Below are 21,873 nucleotides of genomic sequence, written 5' to 3' on the forward strand. Positions count from 1 at the left end.
GAGGAGGAAGAAGAAGAGGAAGAGGAGGAGTGAGAATGCGTGGAGGAATAGGGGGAAGAGGCCGAGGAGCACGGAGGCACCATGATGTCCCAGATGAAATCCGGGCCACCCTTATTGACCACGTTATAAACCATCGCCTCACAATGGCAGAGGCAGGTCGCCGAGCAGCCTAATGTGCCTCGGTCTACAGTCTCCTCCATCATCCAAACCTTTCGCAGGGAAAACAGGTACAGAACTATTCTATTGAACTATTCAGTGTTGGTGTGTGTGTAGGCCTAGAGTACTGTAATATCTTCATGTGATGTTATATGATACTATAAAAATGACAAAGAAAAAAAAATGGAGAAAATACTGTGAATAGTATTCCAGTCACTGTGCAGTGCATCACACTTTTAGTACCATAAAACAGCAGTACAATTACATTGGTAACTCATTTTGTAACAAATTTACAGTGTTGACCTTTGACTTGTATGTCTAGGATTGGACGACAGCCTCAAGTGGGTGGCAGAAGAAAACTTCTAAATGAACAACAAGAACGAGAAATATGCAACATGGTCATTGCAAATAATGCCATCACACTGAGACAGATTCGTAATGCAATCCTTCTAGACAATGTAATGTTCCAAAATATAAACTCTATCAGCATCTCCACAATAGACCGGGTATTGAAGAAACATCAGATGACCATGAAACAGATTTACAGGCAGGGTACCATTTGAGAGAAACTCTGACAGAGTGAAAGAGCTGCGGTACCAGTATGTGCATGTAAGTCAACTACTGGTTGTCTATCATTGTAACACTATTACAGTAAGACATGGTTACCACTTTTTTTTGTTTTGCTTTATCCTTTTTACCTTCAGAATCCAGCTTTGTGTGACTAGAGCATTTTGCCTAGAAATTGTCTTCAGTTTTTCACTCCCTCTTTTTACAGTACTTTAGATCCTCCCTGCAGTATCTGTCTCTACTTGACTGATTAGATTTATTTTTATTCTATTGTAGAGAATAATGGCATTAGAAGGCAACGAAACCTCTCACATCCTAGTGTTCGTTGATGAAGCTGGCTTCAACCTGGCCAAAGGTCGAAGGCGTGGCCGTAACATCATTGGCCACCGAGCCACTGTGGATGTCCCAGGCCAGCGAGGAGCAAATATAACAATGTGTGCCGCTATATCAGAAAGAGGTGTGGCCACACACATTCCCAGTTTAGGGCCCTACAATACACAAAAGCTCCTCAATTTTTTGGACCACCTTTATACTGATCTGATCCCGGAAAATGAGAGAGGTGAAGAAGGACCTCAGCTACCACATTATGTCATTGTGTGGGATAATGTGAACTTCCACCGTGGCCCACGCATCAGAACCTGGTTCACCACCCATCCCCGGATGCTAATGGAGTTTCTTCCACCTTACTCTCCTTTCCTAAATCCAATTGAGGAGTTTTTTTCAGCTTGGAGGTGGAGGGTGTATGAGCATCAGGCTCAAGACCAGAGGGCCCTGCTGCATGCAATGGATGCTGCATGTGAGGACATCACAGGGGATCAATGTAGGGGATGGTTGAGACATTCACGCCGTTTCTTCCCTCGCTGCATCGCAAGAGAAAATATCCGTTGCGATGTGGATGAGAATTTATGGCCTAACAGAGAGCAGCGCGTCGATGGCCAGGAGGATGAGGATGGTGGCCAGGAAAGAGAGGGTGACAATGGCGACCACTGAAAATATTACTGTACTATAGTTCTGAAACTTTATTTACAGTATGGTAGGCTAGAGTTTTTTTTGTTTTTTGTTTGTGTTTATAACTGTTCACATTTACAGAATCCTGTATGTTTTCTTTTCACAGTATGTTCTCTAATGTTAACATTTCTTTGTACGAATAAAAATGTTTACAGTTTCCTTGAGTATGAGTGGTTTATTGGAGGCTGATTTTACTGTAAAATCTTTTAGTTTTATTCATCTGTTGCTAGACCTGTGCCTCAGTGACAAAACGTCTAAGCATTTTGACTTGCAGTGCTTAAACAATGCCAAAGGTATAATGCATTTTGGGGGCATTGACTATTTATATGAGAAGGATATTTAGTTTTGACACATGGATAAACTGTTTTGGGAGAGATATGAGCTTTTGCAGGGGATCCATGGTGTTGTGCTAAACCATCCAGGTTATTTTGACAAAAGCACTAAATGAATGCACATGTGCCAAGGCAATTGAGAAGGATCTGTGCTATTTTGACTGTACTGACCTTTTATATGGGAAAGGAATCTGCTTTTGAAGCATGGACGAAGAGTTTGGGGAAAGATATTTGATTTTGCTAGTGAGCTATAATGTTGAGCAGAACTGTAAGACTGTTTGGCCAAATGACCTTATGGTTTTGAGAATGTCATCTCGGTTTCAAGAAATGAGCCAAACCAATCGAGAAAAACTGTAATAAAATGCAAATTACAAATTGATATTATAATATTTACATTATTATATTTGCCTGCCATTGGCAGATGTGACAAAAACTTTTGTACATTTTGGAAATGTGCTCATTTTTATTGACTTTATTTTAAGCAGAGTAATCCCTCGCACGCTTCAGTTGTGTGTTCAGATAAGCCTTTCACTTCTCTCATTAAATATGATACACAATCTCTGTTTGCTCTGTTATAAATTGAGATTAAAAAGCATTAGTCTGGGGGATTACTAATGTTATCCATGTTTCTGCAAAACTGGGTGAGTAACATGCTTTTCATAAAGTCAGAGGGAAACATGCAGTATAACGAGAACATAAACTGTATACAGCAGCGCCTGGATAGATAGATAGATAGATAGATAGATAGATGGATAGAAAAATACAGGCCTAAAGTTATAAGTTAATTAATTGTTATTATTATTATTATTATTATTATTATTAATTACAAGTGAATTACATCTGAATGACAGATGTGACTGACTAGACCACAGACTGTAAAAAATGTCTAGAGACAAACATAAACCGTACAGTAGCGCCCTCTCATGCTGACCGTCAGTAATGACAGTTGCAGATCCTACTCGAATATAAAATCCTCATTAACCGCTTCTAAATTAAGATATAACTTATTAAGACCGTAAAATTCTACCTGGATTCTACCTTTTTATGACAATGTAGTATATTTGATATATCGCTGTTGTTCCGGGCGCTGTAAGCGGAACCGTTAACAGCAGGACTGTTTCCGTGTGTTACAGCGCGAGGTGTCCGTGTTCAAGAAGAGTCATGGCAGCCTCAGATCTCTTTAAAACTTTATTATACACTGTCAACAATCTCCTGCAGCAGCACAAATATAAATCTGCTCTGGCTGTCCTTAAAGGCTTCAGGAATGGAGCTGTGTGAGTCTTTTCAACGGCATTTTTATTCATGTTTGTTAATAAATGCATGCATGTACATTTTTGTGATTCTAACCTTGTTTACATTTTGGACATGAAGCACTTTTGATTATATTTAATCTTGCGTATGGAAAAAGATAAGATAATTTAATAATAGATATGATTATTAATAGGTAAGTTTCTATTAAATTTTATACTTAAAATTGCAGTAATAGGTATTCATATTGCTGGGTTTAGACATAAGACTCACTGTAAACATGTATTTAAATACATGTTATTAATTATTTTCATTGTTTTTCCAGATATGGGGCTAAAATTCGTGCTCCTCATGCCCTAGTGATGACGTTTCTCTTCAGAAGTGGCAGGTGAGGTGAACTTTGACCTTTCAGATTACCAACTCAGTGGTTGCTTCTCAATATCCCTCCTCGTCTCCTCGCTCCTCCGTCCTCCATCCTATGACCCGGAAGCTGATCGAGCTCAACCATCTTGAAGGACATCTCAATTCTCTAATTGCACCGTGAGGAGACGTGGATTGAGGAGTGAGGAGCTTCATGAGGAGTCATGAGCGAGGACACCGGTGTATCCTTTGCTGAAGTGTTTTATCGACTAAACATGACGCACGTAAATTCTCCTCCCCCTTCACATCGGTCATAATTATTTTAATTTATACTTTACCTTTGCAGTTTATATAAACCACACATCTCACATATTTCAACAGGGTATCTGTCTTTATTATTGTTTATTATGAATTTCTTAAATAACCAAACTTCAACAACATAAGGCAGATCCTTTGAGCGCTGCTGATGAGCGTCAGCGTGTGAAGTGACGAATAAACTGACAAACTTTCTGACTTATTACAACATAATAAATATAATAGTATGATATCTCTGCTCATCAACAGTCTGAGAGAGAAGTTTCGGGCGATCGCTCAGGCCACGTTCACTCACTCCAGGAATCTAGCCTGCTTTGTGTTCACATATAAAGGCCTTCAGGCTCTTCAGCAGCACTTCCAGGGCAAACACCTGCAGTCTCACTCCTTCCTCGCCGCGTGTCTCGGAGGCTGGCTGGTGTTTGGAGAAAATAACAACATCAACAGCCAGGTTAGTGGAGCTCAGTTCATTATCTGATCTATCACTGATGCCCTACGACTGTATTTCAGTTGAAAAGTCAAATCATAAATGTTTCTTGAGCAGCAAATCATCATATTAAAATTGTTTCTGAAGGATCATGTGACACTGAAGACTGGAGTAATGATGCTGAAAATTCAGATTTGATCACAGGAATAAATTACATTTTACAATATATGCACATTGAATACAGAATTTTATAATATTTCACACTATTCCTGTATTTCTGATCTAATAAATGCAGTCTTGGTGGGCAGAAGAGATTCTCTTTCAAAAACATTTAAAAAAAAAGAATGTTTCCAAACCTTTGAGAGGTAATGTATGAATATCACAGTATATATATTCAAATGCTTGGTTTTATGATCAAAGCTCTGCAGTTTTAAAACATATAATGCAATACAATACAATGATTGAGATTGTTGATTGAGAGATGAACAAATAAACCTTCCTCAAAAGCCTGATGGATGATATTTGAGACTCACATTTGAACATGAATTTTCTAAAGAAAATTGTTTGGATAATCAAGTAAACCTGAGTCCCTTCAGTCCAGTAAGTATTACTAACAATATCAAAGTTATTCTTGCATTTACTTGATAGAAATCAGCTTTAGCTTTCATAGCAAAAAGACACGAGAACCATAAGCTGGAAGTGAACGTTTGTACAATTACACTAAAAGGCTTTATACTTGCTAAAAAAGTCTAAACTATCAATCAGACGACAGAAGGATTGTACTTGATTGTGTATTTGACTGAAGTTTTGATCATGTTAATCATTTGGAGGCCTTAAATATATAGTGACAAATATGATACAGTAGGCTTTATAGGATTAGACAATGACACTTGCTTTGATATTTTGTGTCTAATGCAAAGACGTTCACACATTTTGGGTGTGACTTCACAAGCTGTGGGCACTCTATAACATCTCTTATTTGGTTTCTGTTGTTTTGCTCAGATAAACATGTACCTGCTGTCCCGGATTCTCTTCGCCTTGTCTCGTCTAGCAGTGGAAAAGGGCTTCATCCCGCAGCCGAAGAAAGACCCGTTCCCCCTGTTTGCCACGCTGGTGTGGGGCGTCGTGCTCTGGTTGTTTGAGTATCACCCACACACACTTCAGCCGTCCCTGCAGTCCTCCATGAACTACCTCTACCACGACAGCAACACATGGCACGACATCTCAGACTTTCTCATCTATAACAAACCCAAAACCAACTGAGGTACTGCAGGGACAGACCTAGGCTCCTGCGCTAGAACCTAGACAAAATAACAGACCACTTTAGAGTTTGTGTTTCGTTTGATTGAAGGGTTTAATTAATATACATTATTTGTGGCACATATAGAAATTGCAGATGCTTGACTGTTCTTACATGGTTAGATGTTGAACTAAATGACTACTTTGCACATCGTCTAGACTCCAACAGATTATATTCGCTCCACTTTTTACACTCAGATGTACTTGCACTTCATGATAACTGTGATAAACCATCATGTAAAGACAGAAAAAGAACATGTTTATGAATTTCTCACAAAAAAAAATGTTCAGGCCACGTTTCACCCGAAAGAAGTTATTTTGTGTAAGAAAAATGAAATTTGTTTTTAGGACCATCACCATTATGTCATTTTTCCCTTAATATTCTCATTACTTTTATACGTTCACAGACTCCTCACATTGTACTTTTGAGCTTTTCCTATTATTCCCTTTATTCTCAATGCTAGATAGTTTCTCTGGTAACACTTTGCAATAAGGTTTCATCGGTTAACATTAGTTCACTGTATTAGTTAGCATGAACTAACAGTGAACAATACGTCTATGGCATTTATTCATCTTAATATTAACCTTAACATTTACTTTTAAAGATTAAAAGTTGCATCTTTTAACATTAGTTAACACACTGTGAGCTAACATGAACATTTTTATTAACTAACTTTAAGAAAGGTTCATAAATGCTGTAAAAAAAAATTCTCATTGTTCGTTTAATGCATTAATTATTGTAAACAAATGAGACCTTATTGTGATACTGTTTCTGATAGTACAACAAATACTGCCATGATTTGTAAATACTTAATTTAAAAACACAAAATCCTTTCAAATAAATCCTATTTTTGCATCATGGTTGAGGAGTGAGAATCATGAAACCTGCCAAAACTTCATTTTCTATGTGCAATTTAAATAGTTTGTTTTTTCACTTGTTTTGGGGGGAAATATGACCTGTATATGTTTTATGTGCTGCACTTTTTGGTGTCATATTACATAAAACTTAACATCGCAGTCCTTAAAACAAAATAATGACTATGTTCATAATTTTTTAAATTGTAAATAATTAGTCATGTGGGTCCATAGTTTATTCCTGATTCTCACCACAGCATTGATAAATTGGTTAAGCGCTTTATATATTTTATGCTTCTGCTGATTGCAAAACTTTTAATAATTGTAATGCAAGGGCCAGTATAAGCAACAATTTACTAAGATGAAATTCAAGAGTAATTTTCTTTTGCCATTATAGTCAAGAGTAATTTTTTTCCATGCATTACATTGGTGCAGATTTGATGGAAGAATTAATGTATTAATTGATTAAATACAGTACCAGAATATATATGCGTGAGTCATTAATAATGTTTGAAATATATTTATTACCCAAAGACTATATGTAATAAAACTCTATGAAATGAACCCTACTGTGGGTGAAAACAGCATTTTTATTTTCAACAATCGCTGGGATCAGATCATATATACACTATGCTGAATATTATGTTCCAGAATCAAACAAAAGTTCAAATGAAGATCTATGATCCACATGCCAGATATATCGCTTAAACATATCTTATTAAATTCATTCCGTTTTTAGGAAATTATATTACTCAGCAAACTTTTTTTTTTAAACAGAGTCAATCCTGAATCCATTTTAGTGTATTTATCTAAAGCAAACTTTACTTACCTTATATAGTTTTTTAAATGGCCATTTTATGGTATTTTAACATGTTACTCGCCATAAAGTCAAGGAAGCTGTAATGGTGTTAAAACACCAACCGTCCAATTGCATTTGTATTACCTTATCCACATGTTATCCTGCTTCAGGTAACTGGGTTGTGAAATTTAGTTATGTATATATATATATATATATATAGTGAAGTCAAGTCACCTTCATTTATATAGCGCTTTTAACAATATGAATTGTTTCAAACTCAAAGCAGCTTAACAGTGATAATAGGAAATTAAAGCTGCAAGCAGCGATGAAAAGGGCCCTCGCACCCGTGCCACCGCCACCCGGCGGCTTTAGGAAAACAGAGCACAGTGGGCAGTATGTAAATATAGGAGGACTATGTCAAAGTCATTTGTATTTGCCACAATTCCTGCTACCAGCAGGTGGCGCTATTACTATTAATGAATATTGTCATGTACAGGTGCTGGTCATAAAATTAGAATATCATCAAAAAGTTGATTTATTTCAAGAATTCAACTTAACAGGTGAAACTAATATATTATATAGACTCATTACATGCAAAGTGAGATATTTCAAGCCTTTATTTGTTATAATTTTGATTATGGCTTACAGCTTATGAAACCCACGAAATCAAAATCCCAGAAAATTTGAATATTACATGAAATCACACAGTAATTACACAGTGATACCATGGTCATTGAACCAGGTTTTGGTTATTTTGGCAGTGTGGGCAGGTGCAAATCCTGCTGGAGAATGAACTCAGCATCTCCATAAAGCTTGTCTGCTGAAGGAAGCATGAAGTGCTCTAAAATGTCCTGGTAGACGGCTGCGTTGAGTGGACAGCACAGTGGACCAACACCAGCCGATGACATGGCTCCCCAAACCAACACAGACTGTGGAAACTTCACACTGGACTTCAAGCATCTTGGATTGTGTGCCTCTCCATTCTTCCTCCAGACTCTGGGACTTTGGTTTCCAAATGAGATGCAAAATTTGCTCTCATCAGAAAAGAGGACTTTGGTCCACTGTGCTTTATTAAATCCAGAGTCAACGCAGCCGTCTACCAGGACATTCTCAGAGCACTTCATGCTTCCTTCATTTTCCAGCAGGATTTGCACCTGCCCACACTGCCAAAAGAACCAAAACCTGGTTCAATGACCATGGTATCACTGTGTAATTACTGTGTGATTTCATGTAATATTCTAATTTTCTGGGATTTTGATTTTGTGGGTTTCATAAGCTGTAAGCCATAATCATCAAAATTATAACAAATAAAGGCTTGAAATATCTCACTTTGCATGTAATGAGTCTATATAATATATTAGTTTCACCTGTTCAGTTGAATTCTTGAAATAAATCAACTTTTTGATGATATTCTAATTTTATGACCAGCACCTGTAGATGTATTCAGGGTGTGACTTATCAAACATGTGAAGTTTGGGGCAGATCGGTCATCATATGCCAGAATTAAAATCTTTCAAGCCTTCCTGTAGCTCAAACAGTAGAGTGTTGGGACTTACAACGTCAAGGTCATGGGTTCGACTCCCAGGGAAAGCAAGAACTGATAAGAATGTAAAACTACCTTGAAATGCAATGTCAGTTGCTTTGGATAAAAGCATCTGCCAAATGCATAAAATGTGAAACAACTTCCTGTTTCGTGGTGTTAATCGCATACATTAGCACTTAGCCAAGTCAAAATATCTATATCTCACTTCAGATTGAGACTTTTTTGTAGATATTGTCCTGTTACATGTCTACCGAATGTCATACCTGTACGTGAAACATAGCGCCAGGGGCACTTCGTTGGCTCTATCAAGCCATTTTGCCACACCTACTTCTGAAACCCATATCACCAGTGTTGGGAGTAACGCGTTACAAAAGTAATGTATTACAGTAACTTATTACTTGTTGATGTAACGCAGTAGTGTAAGGCATTACTAATCAATTTTCAGTAATATTTTACTCGGTACATGTTCAGTAACGCTTGCGTTACAACACACTTTTAGCCCAAAATTTAATTGTTCAAAAAAAAAAAAAAAACAGGGCAAAAAACAGCCAGGCCGCGAGACATTAACGAATGAAAAATGCCTAAGTTATTACATGTTCGTGGTCAGTCAATAGCCGCGTGTGGTGTCCAAGTTTGTAAATAACGACTAAATGACAGCTTCTGATATATTTGTATGGCGATTTATTTCATTCATCTCCCTCTTGCTGGTGTACCTTTGTATTGTGTGACATAGTCCAGTAAAAGCGTGTGTAGGACAGGTTTAGCAGGAGTGCCGCGAGGCATGATTTCGGTCTCTGTGATCGCGCTGGCCAGTGGAAAAGCGGCTAATAATGAGAATATGGTAGAAGAAGACTGTACATTCGCGGGATGGACGTATGCGCATTACTCTGTTTGTTCTGTGTTTTCTTTCTAACCAGAGAAAAAAGTTTTCTTTCTGTTTAAAAGTAGACATGTCCAGGGGCGTTTCTAGGTTTTAAAAACATCAGGGGCTGAGCCCGAAACATCAGGGGCTGGGTTACAAGATAACATGATTCGATAAAGAGAATAATAGCCTATATATTGTAGGTCTATATGCAGGGGGCAGCCACACCAGCCCACATTACCCCACAGACACACACATTCAAATGTGAGGTAGTTAGGGGGGTTCGGGGGCATGCTCCCCCGAGAAAATTTGGATTTCTTGGCCCTACATATGTGCATTTTAAGGTGTTTGAAGGCCAAAAAAAATTGGATAACAATAGCTTTAAAAGCATGTAAGTGGGCAGTAGCATAAATTATTTGTCAAGCAGATAACAGATTCTTAAACATGAGAATGAGGATAAATGTTGAAATGAATGATCCACAGTACAAAATGGAAATGCAGAACGTTTCTGCTTATTGTTGACAATACACAATCACATATTCCAAACAGGAATGGCCTTAAATGAGAAATCTTTCAAGGATTATTTTGCATAGATGTTAGGCTACATTTCAATCAAACACCAGTGCAATCTTTTGTTTGTTTATTTTATAAATATTTATACTTATATTTTGCTTTTAGTTTCTGTAATTAGCGAAGAACATCAGTGTTAAATAGGAATACATTGTAATAATGTTAATCAAGCTGCCTAAATCACACGACTGTGCAGCAGTTCACACTCACAATAAAAATACAATATAATTTAAAACAAAGACAAGCTCATTATACAAAGGAAATAATATTACAGATCTAGACAAATTGGGTTGCTTATAGTTAAAAGAATGTCAAGAACGATCATTTAGGCTAGATGTATTTTTCACATTTTTGGTCACAAATTTTTTTTTTATGACACGAGTCAGTTTTGATGACTTTGCAATATTGATAAAATGTTAGAATATTAATAATGAAAAATGACGCAGCTTTAATCTCCCTTTTGGTTATTAATTGACGACAGAACACAACGTTACATGCTCGTAGTTTCTTTAGCGTGATACAGGGCGCGCTGCATTTGCGCGTGATATGAGTGCACGCTGCGAGCACACGGCTGATACGACAGGAAAGTTCGTTTTTCTGAGTTTTACTGACATATAGCCTGACAACATCTGGTCTGACAGAGGACTGTGCGGCGGTGCTGACTGCGTTTTTTTTTTTTTTTTTTTTTTTTTTAAATTGCTGTGAGATTGTTTGCTGTTGCGCAAATCCTGGAGATATTCTAGGATCTAATCACTCACGTGGTGCGTCTGCAGAGACAGATTTCAACAATCACTAGTCAGAGACAGCAGCAAAGCCAAAGCACAATGAAATAAGGCAACTTATGATTTCGGGGGTTTACATAGGCTATTGTCCAGTTTCATATTTGTCAGTCAACTTTTCAAAAAACATTCGGGGCTACACTCAAAACATTCGGGGCTGAAGCCCCGGCAAAATCGGCTGACGACGCCTCTGGACATGTCTGACTGTGAGGCAAGTAGACACTGAGTTTCGGTTCATTTATGAGACGCGCTTCAATTCACGCGCGGGCGTGTCACATGCCTGTCCTGTCTTGTGTTGCACATGGGTGTTTTGTTATTTTGGGCCATGTGCTCATGTCATTGTCTGATCCCTCCCACTTGTTATCTGATTATTGTTTGAGTTCTTCCACCTGTTCCCTCTTGATTAGTTCCCTTTATAAGTCCCCTCTTGTTTGCAGTCTGTGTCGGTTCGTTGTCTAATGTTCCCTGTTCCCCGTGATCCTTCAGTAAGTTTCATGTTCTGGTTTTGTTTTGTATTTACTAGTTATGTTTTCCCCCTCGTGGGTTTTGTTTTGTGTTTCTTTTTCTTTATTGTAAATAAACAATCATTCTCCTGCACTTGAGTCCTCGCACTTTTTGTATTATATTTAACCGTGACAGGGCGCCTCCGTGCCCTGATTATCTCGTCTACTATATTCAGTGGCGGTTCTACATTGAATTACACCCTGGGCGAGACCCCCTTCGAGCAAAAACTAAATTTTTATTTATTTCCCCAGAAAACAAAACTTAATATCTTATGTCATTTTACTACTTTAGTAAAATAACGTTATGCATCTTTATTTAAGAAATGTTTGATATTTGGACTGGAAACAAGACAAAAATACTAAGTAAGAAAAGCATTTTTGCAGTGTAATAACTGAACTTGTAACTGTTTTGTTGCAAAGAACAATATTATGGTAGATCTCGTGTTTGAGTTTAAACCTTATTGTTAAGCATAGCAAGAATCATAGCAAAAAGACTAACAAATAAGAGTTATACCCACCAATTAATATTGCCCCTTCATTCATGACATCATGGATAGCCTACCTTAATCATACAGAGAAAACATAGTTGCATTGCATACCTTTATCTTTCGCTCGTATCTAAATTGGGCACCTGATGGCTTTGACCTTTCTTGTCCATCTCTTATTTGGCACTCGACATCGACAATCAACAGATTTCCCCTGATCCCCGTTGAAAGCAAGTTCGCGAAAGGTTGGTATCGCCCCCTCCGTGCACACCGCATCTCCATGAAGTGTTCGTTCGACGTTGAAAGCAAGTTCGCGAAAGGTTGGTATCTCGTGAACACCTTTACACAATCACACATTAAAAAGTGGTATAACAATATTTTAAATTCTGAATATAATTTTGTCAGTGTTAATGTCGACCCGAGAAGCGATTGCGCCTTCTTTAGAAAGTTAACTAGTCGCAAGTTTGAGGTAAAATGCATTTTGCAATGCTTTTTGGTTGTGGTTGTCGATGTCTAAACACTAAGTTATAAGCTGTGATTCAAATATTAAATAATGTTATGTCATTTTTTTACTTTTACACTGAATGTTTGCTGCTTCAATCCAGATGAGCAGGCTATTGACTGTATAGGGTAAATTTAGTATAGGGTGTGAAAATTGTACAGCTGTGGTAACTTTGTATTATAGGGTGTGAATTCTGTATAGAAGATGTGTAGATTTCTGGTACGGCGTGTGGATTTTGTAAGAGGTAAAGGAATTTCAATGGGGTGTGAATTTTTGTTCTAATATTGCATAGTTCGAATTACAGAGGGACAGAAATATCAGTTTTGGGGGGGTCAGATAATTTTTCTGATATTGTGAAAAAATATAATTACAGTTACAAGTCAACTGCTATTTTCACTGTAGGAACATTTTAATGTAAAGCGATTTCAGACACCCCTATTGTGGACTGTACCATTTTTAACCACCGTGGCCAGAAGCAACGGAGATAGAGAACGACTTCAACTTCTCAAGCAAGCGTCAACGTTGAATGACAAAACGCTAGTTTCATAAAGTATCATTCTTTTCAACATTCCTTATTTGTATATTCAAAAATATTTAAAATAATCTAATTTAATACAGTTATAATTTTTCAATGTAAATTAATTTTATTGGTAACAGCCTAGTGTCTAATTATTTTAATTGAATATATTTATCAAATTTAAAAATTTGAAATGAAAGATGGAGCATACATTTAATAAAATTAGGGGGAAATGCCCTTTATAAAGGTACAAAAAATTATTCTGAGTGTTTTCAAACAGTGATGTAATGAAACATTGACAATTTAAGCTTGAAGGGAGTAAAGCCTCTGTTTAGGCTATTAAGGAAATGTAATTTTGCCAAAAGAAGAACTTTTATTTTAAATAAATGTTCATTTTAAATCAGCCTACTTCAGTGTGATATGTTACCATATTATGCTTAACACTAAGAATTTGAATAATTGTAATGTGATGATCAGATGCAGATATCTAAATCAAAGAATATAGGCGGTTTGCGGGTGGATTATTTATTTTTAATAGTGGATTTGGGTGACTCAAAGTGCACCAGATTAATGAATTTATCTTTAAAATGTACAAAATTTTCTTACGGGGGGGCATGCCCCCGGACCCCACTAGAGGTACCAAGCTCCACCAACAACAAAAATGTGGGAAACACATTAGGCTATATGATGATCTACAAAAAAATACAAATTTAATTATCTTATTATTAAAATACATTATTATGATTTTACCACCTCCGCCTCATTTTGAGCCAGGAAAAACCCTGAAATAGGCAATAGGCTTCTTGTAAAGGTATTACTTTTACTAGTAATTAGAATGGTATTTCAGTGCACTTAACTTCTAACTTTTGGGAGTTGATCAAAACAGTTCTCTTTTGGATATATAATAACAATGAGATATTCTGTAGCCTACTGATTATCAGTTTGTCGCATGTTTAGACCTTGTATGTGTGTTGCACAACACATGTTGCACTTGGCGATCACAGTGGGGATTGATATGGTAGTGGACCATGATGGTCATAGAAGAAGTGAAGGAGCAGTACCCCCCAATTATGGTGGGGTAATTCGCACTCTGTAATATTGTATGATGTTTTTGTTGAGTAATACTTTTGCTGACCTTTTTGAATCTTGCCCCTGACAAATAACCCAAATTACAAAAAAAAGACTAAAACTAATAAAAACTAAACTAAAACTAAGCATTTACAAAAAATAAAAACTAAACTAAACTAGCAAACCCACTTTAAAAACTAATTAAAACTAAACTGAATTTGAAAACAAAAAGTCAAAACTAAATAAAAAATAAAAACTAATGAAAAAATGCAAAACTATAATAACCCTGGTGTAGATTGATATTTTTCTAATATCTGGTCTCCTTTATTAAGGGAGTAGCCTATGGATATATAAACAGTCGTTTCAATATATTGGTATTAAATGCATTTTCTGAGAATTTATATTTCACGTTTTTACAGCAAATGTCAGGTCCATGCTGGAATTGCTCAATTTTAAAGAATTTATTCTCAACTAGTTTTGTGGTGTAGGTCCGTATTTTATAATGTTAATTTCAAATAATTCTAATAGTAATTTAAAGATGTGGTAGCTTTGGATCTGGACGGGAAGGATAACTCTGGGAATTGGAAGGGGAAGCTGCCTTCTCACACCGCGCACCGTGACACAGGTTCGTGGATCTGAGTGTCGCGGTTTCATATCACATATCTTTACAGCCCTAGTCATTTTAGAATGTTAAGTTTTGGTGAAAGTAACTCAAAAGTAATACAGGAATAATGTAACGCATTACAATTCTGAGACAGTAATATTGTAAGGTAAAGAATTACTTTTAAATAACAGTAACAAGTAATGTATAATGTATTACAGTTTTGTATACTAGGCCAAAGATATGTGTTTTAGTCTAGAAAAAAAGGTACGTAGAAAATATTAAGAAATTATGGAAAATTATTGAGCCGAAATTGTACCCTATTGAAAGTCAGCAATTTGTAACATTTATTTATAATCACAAATGTATGTTAAATTATACTGTACACAATTTTTTTTTTTTTTAATTGGCTGTTTTAAATAAACAAAACAAAAAACTGATTGGCTTATTAAGTCAATAAAACAATAGTCAATAAAACTATAATAAAAATAGTCCTCAATAAAAAGTTTTTCCCTTGATGTGTTAAATAATAATAAGTTAAACATTTGGTTTCAGCAGTTCTTGAGAAAAGTAGAGATTCTCAAACATAAAATAGGTCATGTCTATAGAAACTTGATTCATTGTTCACTTAATAATTTTAAGCCGTAGGCTGGAAAGAAGCGTCCGTGGGATAAAGACTCAGTTGTTTCCTTTCAAAAGCATCAGACACTTTTGGTGTGATTTTATTTGGACAGTCACATGTGTAAAGAGGATCAGTGCTGCTGTTCACTATAGGACTGGTTTTATACGTGCCAATGTGTTCAGCAAGGCCAATATAAACCGCTGGAGCATCAGTAACCTTGTTGAGTCATTTGCAGAAACCTGCATTATGATACGCCAAAACTGAAGGTGTATGTTTATATAGGGACGGGCCTCAAACTAGCAACGGTGCCTGCATTAATAAATTGCTTGACACTTCTGTAAATTCTTTAGAAAGTCATTTCCTGTTGCTAAATCATGAAAATGAAATTCAACTGTCGTTTTTATTCAAAGTTTTAGTCATTTTGTTTGGTTTTTGTTTTACAAATGTCTAATATAGCTTTTTATTTCAGTTTTCGTTATTTTAGAACATCAAGATAAACTAAATGAAAATGAGAAATGTTGCTTTGGCAATAGCTAAAATAAAATAAAGTTTTTTTTTTAAATATATATATTATATATATTATTATTATTATTTAAAGCAACAAAAAATGTGTTGGGCTAATAATAGAGTTTATTTTCTCACTGTCACCTATGCTTATTAGATGCTTTTGCTTATCATGCTTGTGTATGTGTTATTAAATATAATAAAATATATTTTTGCTGTTTATCAGCACATTCTGCATAATGTACACTCTTCAGTTGTTATTGCTATAAAAGATATTGAAACAAAAAATTTTTTTTTATGGTTTTAGTTTAACTATAATAACCCTGCGTTCAGATCACAATTTAATTATAAACTGACACATTTATAATGAATTCTTGCTGACATCTACATACATACTAACTTCAAAGACCGTTTTCTCAAGTTGGCTTTTTACAGTTCACGGTCTTTAATTCATGTGATGTCCTCTTAAATGTTTAATATGTGCTGGGGTTCTTTTGTCATATAGAGTATTTCATAATCCTCCTACCGAATGAGAGTGTCATAATCTGAGTTACAGCGGGGGAAATAAGTATTGAACACGTCATCATTTTTCTCAGTAAATATATTTCCAAAGGTGCTATTGACATGAAATTTTCACCAGATGTTGGTAACAACCCAAGTAAGCCATACATACAAAGAAACAAACAAAAATAAGTTCAGAAATTAAGTTATGTGTAATAATGTGAAATGACACAGGGAAAAAGTATTGAACACATGAAGAAAGGGAGGCGCAAAAAGGCATTGAAAGCCGAGGCAACTGCTGAAAACTTACAGTAATTAAAAAGCAATCCAGCCCCCTGTCAGTGGAAATTAATAACAGCTGGTTCAGTCCCAAATGATGGCCTACAAAAAGGTCTCATTGCCAAGGTGTCACACAAGACACATCTCATGATGGGTAAAAGCAAAGAGCTGTCTCAAGACCTTCGCAACCTAATTGTTGCAAAACATAATGATGGCATTGGTTATAGGCGCCATTCTAAGCTTCTGAATGGTCCAGTGAGCACTTTTGGGGCCATAATACGGAAGTGGAAAGACAATAATTTCACCATAAATTTGCTCCTCGCAAGATTTCTGATAGAGGAGTGAAAAGAATAAACAGAAGAGTTGTCCAAGAGCCAAGGATCACTTGTGGAGAGCTTCAAAAAGACCTGCAGATAGCAGGTACTGTTGTCTCAAAGAAAACAGTAAGTAATGCACTCCACCGCCATGGCCTGTATGCACGCTCACCACGCAAGACTCCATTACTGAAAAAAAAGCATGTTGAAGCTCATTTAAAGTTTGCTGCATAACATTTGGAAAAGCCAGTGAAATACTGGGAGAATATAGTGTGGTCACATGAGAGCAAAATTGAACTGTTTGGATGCCATAATACACACCATATTTGGAGGAGAAATGGCAGTGCACATTACCCTAAAAACACCATACAACTTGGTGTTGGCTCTTGGACAACTCTTCTGATTATTCTTTTCACTCCTCTATCAGAAATCTTGAGAGGAGCACTGGTCGAGGCAAATTTATGGTGAAATTATTGTCTTTCCACTTCCGTATTATGGCCCCAAAAGTGCTCACTGGACCATTCAGAAGCTTAGAATGGCGCCTATAACCAATGCCATCATTATGTTTTGCAACAATTAGGTTGCGAAGGTCTTGAGACAGCTCTTTGCTTTTACCCATCATGAGATGTGTCTTGTGTGACACCTTGGCAATGAGACCTTTTTGTAGGCCATCATTTGGGACTGAACCAGCTGTTATTAATTTCCACTGACAGGGGGCTGGATTGCTTTTTAATTACTGTAAGTTTTCAGCAGTTGTCTCGGCTTTCCATGCCTTTTTGCGTCTCCCTTTCTTCATGTGTTCAATACTTTTTCCCTGTGTCATTTCACATTATTACACATAACTTAATTTCTGAACTTATTTTTGTTTGTTTGTTTCTTTGTATGTATGGCTTACTTGGGTTGTTACCAACATCTGGTGAAAATTTCATGTCAATAGCATTTACATTTACATTTACATTTAGTCATTTAGCAGACGCTTTTATCCAAAGCGACTTACAACTTAGGACTAAATTAAGCGAGTCATCATGAAGAGGCAAAAACAACAACAACGCAAGAAGTGCTCAAAATACAAAGTTCAGGCATTATTCAGTAGCATAACCCTGATAAGTGATGTTTCAAAGGGAAAGGGATTTTTTTTTATTTTTTTTATTATGAGGTTAAGTGCTCACGGAATAGATAGGTTTTCAGTTGTCTTTTGAATGTTGTCAGGGATTCTGCATTCCGGATGAGGGTGGGGAGAGCGTTCCACCAGCATGGAACTGTGAATGAGAATGTTCTGGAAAGTGATTTTGTGGCTTTCTGTGATGGAACCACGAGACGTCGCTCGTTGACCGATCGTAGGCATCTGGTAGTAGGGATGCACGATGATATCGGCACAACATCGGTATCGGCCGATAAAAGCTTTAAATGACCATCATCGGCATCGGCCGATATGAATATTTCTGCCGATGAGCCTTGCCGATAGGGTGGCGTGTTTCCTATGTGCACGTGACGACCATGAACATGGCATGAGTGCCAGCAACTTAAACTTCCAACATGTGGAGGCATTTCTAGCATGAGCGTCAGTTTGGTTTGAGATGTGCTGGGGACAGAGATGCATTCGCAAGTGCATTTTCAGAAGTGCTGGGTACAATGACGCAGTATTTTCTCTTTCCTGCAGGTCATGTTTCGAAAGACGATGTCCTGTAGCTTACTAATGTAAACTCTCCAAGCTACTATGCTCTCCACAGAGCATAAAATATTCATTTTATTTTATTTTTCGTGTTCGCATTTATGAGGAAAAACAGTGACAGTTCTCGGTTACCGACGTGAGCGCTCTGAAAGCGGCACTAATAGAGACTGCTTTAAAACTTCCACAGAGACCTCAAACAGAAAGCACAAAGCCTTTCTAAGTGAATTTCGTTTTGTAATAATTGTATCTTAATTTTAAAAAATGTTTCATCAACCAATTGCCTGGATTTAGCCTAATAAATAATAAGTAAACCAGATAATAGATATCACGACACAGAGGTGCGTGCGTGAACTGGAGTTCGTCTCATAAATGAAACGAAACTCAGCATAGCTTACTTGCCTCACAGACCTGATAAATATATCTATTATCTACAGAACGTTTGAAATCATATTTTTAAACATAATTCAAAACGAAAGAAAACTATGTAATCCGAAATGTGCATTTCTCTCTGGCGCGTTCACTGTGTCGGTTGCAAAGATGAAGTTGACGGACTCGCGATCTTCGGAGTAGGCTAGTCACTAGTCAGTCAACTTCATCTTTGCAGCCGACACAGAAAACACTTGTTTATTAATAAACAATTAAAATGTCTCCTTGCTATATTTGACATATTCATAATCATTACTTTTGCGCTTCTCTGTGACAACTTTTAGTTGCTTTATTGGCAGCGCCACCCTTTTATGTTACAGTACATGAACGGGTCACCACCGCATCAGCACCGAAAACAGGGGAGCATTTGGTAGACCTGTTCAAGTAGTAGGAGAAGATGTACATTTTTTTATTTGAATTTTTTTTTCTATTTATTTTACTTCTAAGGACTGAAGTTTAAAGTCTGAACTTAAAAATAAACTGTGGCAATGGTATATCATTTATTCTCCAAGTGAAATTTACCTATTTTTCAGGGGTGAATGTCTGTCTACATTTGTAAAATTATACATTTATGGTAGAATCAAATGTTGTTTGTTTGTCTTGTAAATTGCCTTAACACATGAGTGTAATACAGTAAAGGTAGTACAGGAGAGAGACTTGGATTTCTCTTCAGTAAAATAAAAGTGTAAATATATCAGGGGGAAAATGTGTATATATCGGTATCGGCATCGGACAAAATTAGTTTGAAAATATCGGCATATCGAATATCGGCCAAAATGCATTATTGTGCATCCCTATCTGGTAGGGATGTAGACTCGTATGAGTGAAAGTAGGAGGGAGCTGAGCCTGTGATAGATCTGTAAGCAAGCGTCAATGCCTTGAATTTGATGTGAGCAGCGAGAGGTAGCCAGTGCAGAGAGATGAACAGAGGAGTGACGTGGGCCCTCTTGGGCTCGTTGAAGACCAGACGAGCTGCAGCATTTTGGATCATCTGTAGGGGTTTGGTTGCACATGCTGGAAGTCCGGCCAGAAGAGCATTACAGTAGTAGCACCTTTGGAAATATATTTACTGAGAAAAATGATGACGTGTTCAATACTTATTTCCCCCGCTGTATTTGGAAATGTTAAAATGAAAATGAGAAATGGTCTTTGGCAATAGCTAAAATAAAAAAATTAAAAAAAATAAAGTAAAAAAATGAAAAAAAATATATATATAATTTTTATTTTTATTTAAAGCAACAAAAAATGTGTTGGGCTAATAATAGAGTTTATTTTCTCACTGTCACCTATGCTTATTAGATGCTTTTGCTTATCATGCTTGTGTATGTGTTATTAAATATAGTAAAATATATTTGTGCTGTTTATCAGCACATTCTGCATAATGTACACTCTTCAGTTCTTATTGCTATAAAAGATATTGAAACAAAAAATATTTTTTATGGTTTTAGTGTAACTATAATAACCCTGCGTTCAGATCACAATTTAATTATAAACTGACACATTTATAATGAATTCTTGCTGACATCTACATACATACTAACTTCAAAGACCGTTTTCTCAAGTTGGCTTTTTACAGTTCACGGTCTTTAATTCATGTGATGTCCTCTTAAATGTTTAATATGTGCTGGGGTTCATTTGTCATATAGAGTATTTCATAATCCTCCTACCGAATGAGAGTGTTATAATCTAAGTTATTTGGAAATGTTAAAATGAAAATGAGAAATGGTCTTTGGCAATAGCTAAAATAAAAAAAAATAAAAAAGTAAAAAAATTTAAAAATATATATAATTTTTATTTTTATTTAAAGCAACAAAAAATGTGTTGGGCTAATAATAGAGTTTATTTTCTCACTGTCACCTATGCTTATTAGATGCTTTTGCTTATCATGCTTGTGTATGTGCTATTAAATAGATATTGACATGGGACTATATTGGGGTGAAGCACAGGCGAAGCACTGCTACTTTACACTGCAACACCAGTTCGTGTTGACTCTCATCCTCACGTCCTCAGGCTGTTGAGCGATCGCAACCTCTTCCCCTGTCGTTCTATTTCCAAAGCACGCAGCTCATCTTTTGAAAACTCTGTCTGAAAAGTCACCCTCTTCGTCTCTCACAAAATCCGCCATGTTCATCGCCATTCACTATGTCTACTGTAGGAAAAATAGCCGGCTACTATTCACGCTGGTATATTGACGAAAGTTGGGGGATGTCAGGTGTTGTGTGATATCTCTGCGCCCAAATAGCAGTGCTTCGCCTGTGCTTCACCACAGTATAGCCCCATGTCAATATCTGTCTAGGAAATTGCCTAGTCTTAATCTGCATCGCTATTTGTACTCGTTGTAAATACGCAGGCCACAAGAAGTAATTCGTTTTTTACATTTTTTATCACTTTTACTCACGACATGCTAGCTGGCAACAAAGGATTCCATTCATTATGCTAAGCTAAGCTAGCGGTGGCGCTGCCAAACTAAAATAATGCATGCACTGAGACAAAAATACTTTTGCCCACCTATCTAAATGTAGGAAAGACGGTGAATAAGGCCTGTTTTAAAAAAAGGTGGAGTGTTCCTTTAAATGTGTAATATGATAGTAGGGGTTATTTTGTCACATAGAGTATTTCATAATCCTCCTACCAAATGAGAGTGCATTTTCCAAAGAACTCAGATAATGACAGAGTAGAGGAGTGATCTGGGTGTCACCATGCCTGACAGCACCACACCTTCTGCATGGCAGACCTGGTATATGATAGATGCTTATATTCAC

At 36.6% G+C, this 21,873-nt stretch overlaps 1 protein-coding gene and 1 long non-coding RNA gene across 2 annotated transcripts; both read left to right on the top strand.

Annotated features, from left to right (window-relative positions):
• LOC311092677 lies at positions 1-2,415 on the top strand. Its single transcript, XR_014608283.1, has 3 exons — positions 1-227; positions 479-765; positions 1,000-2,415. It is a non-coding gene; the product is annotated as an uncharacterized lncRNA (long non-coding RNA).
• Positions 2,416-2,998: 583 nt separating this feature from the next.
• On the top strand, positions 2,999-7,049 carry pxmp4 (peroxisomal membrane protein 4). Its single transcript, XM_084128854.1, has 4 exons — positions 2,999-3,337; positions 3,637-3,699; positions 4,236-4,434; positions 5,413-7,049. Exons 1-4 carry the CDS (start codon positions 3,225-3,227, stop codon positions 5,671-5,673), a joined length of 636 nt encoding a protein of 211 aa, XP_083984980.1. The 5' UTR covers positions 2,999-3,224; the 3' UTR covers positions 5,674-7,049.
• Positions 7,050-21,873: the final 14,824 nt, after the last annotated feature.

The sequence above is a fragment of the Abramis brama genome, assembly GCF_963993115.1.
Source record: "Abramis brama genome assembly, chromosome: 11".
Lineage (NCBI taxonomy): Eukaryota > Metazoa > Chordata > Actinopteri > Cypriniformes > Leuciscidae > Abramis > Abramis brama.

Bases quoted from the DNA above. Each gene is read 5' to 3' on its own strand.
- pxmp4 (XM_084128854.1), top strand. From the start codon at position 3,225: ATGGCAGCCTCAGATCTCTTTAAAACTTTATTATACACTGTCAACAAT. The intron at 3,338-3,636 runs GTGAGTCTTTTC...TTGTTTTTCCAG, and splicing joins GGCTTCAGGAATGGAGCTGT to ATATGGGGCTAAAATTCGTG. The intron at 4,435-5,412 runs GTTAGTGGAGCT...TGTTTTGCTCAG, and splicing joins ATAACAACATCAACAGCCAG to ATAAACATGTACCTGCTGTC.